Source organism: Mandrillus leucophaeus, unplaced genomic scaffold, assembly GCF_000951045.1.
Source record: "Mandrillus leucophaeus isolate KB7577 unplaced genomic scaffold, Mleu.le_1.0 Scaffold66, whole genome shotgun sequence".
In the NCBI taxonomy this organism is placed as follows: domain Eukaryota; kingdom Metazoa; phylum Chordata; class Mammalia; order Primates; family Cercopithecidae; genus Mandrillus; species Mandrillus leucophaeus.
The window spans coordinates 4324309-4326259 of NW_012107141.1; the positions used below are offsets into that span (position 1 = coordinate 4324309).

The 1951-nt window shown below is 52.2% G+C and overlaps 1 protein-coding gene across 1 annotated transcript in view; it reads left to right on the forward strand.

Annotated features, from left to right (window-relative positions):
* CREB3L1 (cAMP responsive element binding protein 3-like 1) overlaps nt 1-1951 on the forward strand; it is a 61695-nt gene that overhangs the window by 29351 nt on the left and 30393 nt on the right. Inside the window, exon 3 of the mRNA XM_012001464.1 lies at nt 1331-1515. Within this exon, the coding sequence (XP_011856854.1) occupies nt 1331-1515 (185 nt within the window). The remainder of the gene's footprint in view (nt 1-1330; nt 1516-1951) is intronic.

Consider the following 1951-nt stretch of genomic DNA (forward strand, 5'->3'; position numbering starts at 1 on the left):
AAAAAAAAAACACCTAAAAAAAATTATAAATTTGAGCACATGCAAAACTCTTCAGTGGCTCCCCATTTGCTTTAGGATAAAGTCACATATCTGAACTAACCCAGCCTCCAAGGCCAAGTCACCCCCAGTAGCCTCTCTGACTCCATCTTCCACTCCCCTTTGCATTCCAACTTTGCTAAACTGCTTGTGACTCTTCCTATATCCCCAGCACCTAGCACAGTGCTCAGCAAATGTTTACTAAATAACAATAGCTGTATTTTAACACTGGCTTGTGTTTATTGAACACTTATTCCTTTTTTTTCTTTTTTTTTTCCGAGACAGAGTCTCACTCTGTCTAGGCTGGAGTGCAGTAGCGCAATCTTGGCTCACTGCAACCTCCGCCTCCCAAGCAATTCTCTCTCTCTCTCTTTTTTTTTTTTTTTTTTTTTGAGACAGAGTCTCACTCCATGCCCAGGCTGGAGTACAGTTGCACGATCTCAGCTCACTGCAACCTCTGCCTCCCGGGTTCAAGCGATTCTCCTGCCTCAGCCTCCCCAGTAGCTGGGACTACAGGCACGTGCCGCCACAACTGGCTAATGTTTGTATTTTTAGTAGAGACGGGCTTTCACCATGTTGTCCGGGCTGGTCTCGATCTCCTGGACTCAAGCGATCCGCCTGCCTTGGCCTCTCAAAGAACTGGAGTACAGGTGTGGGCCACTGCACCTGGCCACTCAAGTGATTCTCCCACCTCAGCCTCCTGAGTAGCTGGGATTATAGGCACACACCACCACACCCAGCTAATTTTGTGTGTGTGTATTTTTGGTAGAGACGGGATTTCGCCATGGTTCCCAGGCTGGTTACGAATTCCTGGGCTCAAGCGTTCTGCCTGTCTTGACTTTCCAAAGTGCTGGGATTACAGGAGTGAGCCACGGCGCCCAGCCTGAACATTTGCTTCTCACCAGTGTTAAGTATTAACACTCACAGTGTTAAGTGTCTTATGTACATTATACTACTTAAGCCTCAGAATTCTCTATTAGGTTCTTTCCCCATTTTACAGATGAAGAAGCTCAGGCTCAGAGAGGTTAAGCAACTAGCCTAAGGTCACACAGCCAATCAAGAGGAGTGTGAATCTGGTGCCCAAGCTCATTCTGTAAGCTGCTGAATGAAGAGGATGTCCTCCCCTCTTCTGGCCCCAGACAATTCCCCCTCACCTCACAACCACCCTCTTTCCCGCTTGCCCCTGGTATACCCCAACAGCTCTCTTCAGTTCAGCCTAGAGCAGCTCCCAGGGGGCAGGCAGGGGACTGAGACCTCTGCCCTGGAGTCCCCTGAGCCTTTCCCCTTCCCCTAGACGTGGAGCATGGAGCGTGGGCGCTGGGACACAAACTGTGCTCCATCATGGTGAAGCAGGAGCAGAGCCCGGAGCTGCCCGTGGACCCTCTGGCTGCCCCCTCGGCCATGGCTGCCGCGGCCGCCATGGCCACCACCCCGCTGCTGGGCCTCAGCCCCTTGTCCAGGCTGCCCATCCCCCACCAGGTGAGCCTGGGAACGGTTTGTAGGGGCTGAGGGAGGGAGGAGGGCTGGTGGGTCTGCGGGAAGAGTTGCCCAAAGCCCTGTGCCCCAGGGCTCTGTGAACAGCAAGACAGGAGCCTCAGGGCTGAGCGTGGGAAGCCTCAGCCCAGCCCAGGCCTCCGCCTGCTCCACTGGCTGCCCCTTCACCATCCTGCAACGGGCACAAGCCACAGCCCCCCTGGAGTAACAAAGGCTCTCGCCTGTGCAGAAAAAGACAACCTGCAGGGCTCCAGGCAGGGCTGGCATCAGGAGCCCAGTCCAGGGTCTCAGAGGTAGAGACAGCCCAGGCCGATGACTTTTCTCAAAGCTTCAGGATTTTTAAAAAAGAAAGACCAAAATGGAAATTACAAAAAAAAAAAAAAAAGTGTGCTATATTCCAATTGTTTACATTTATGAGATT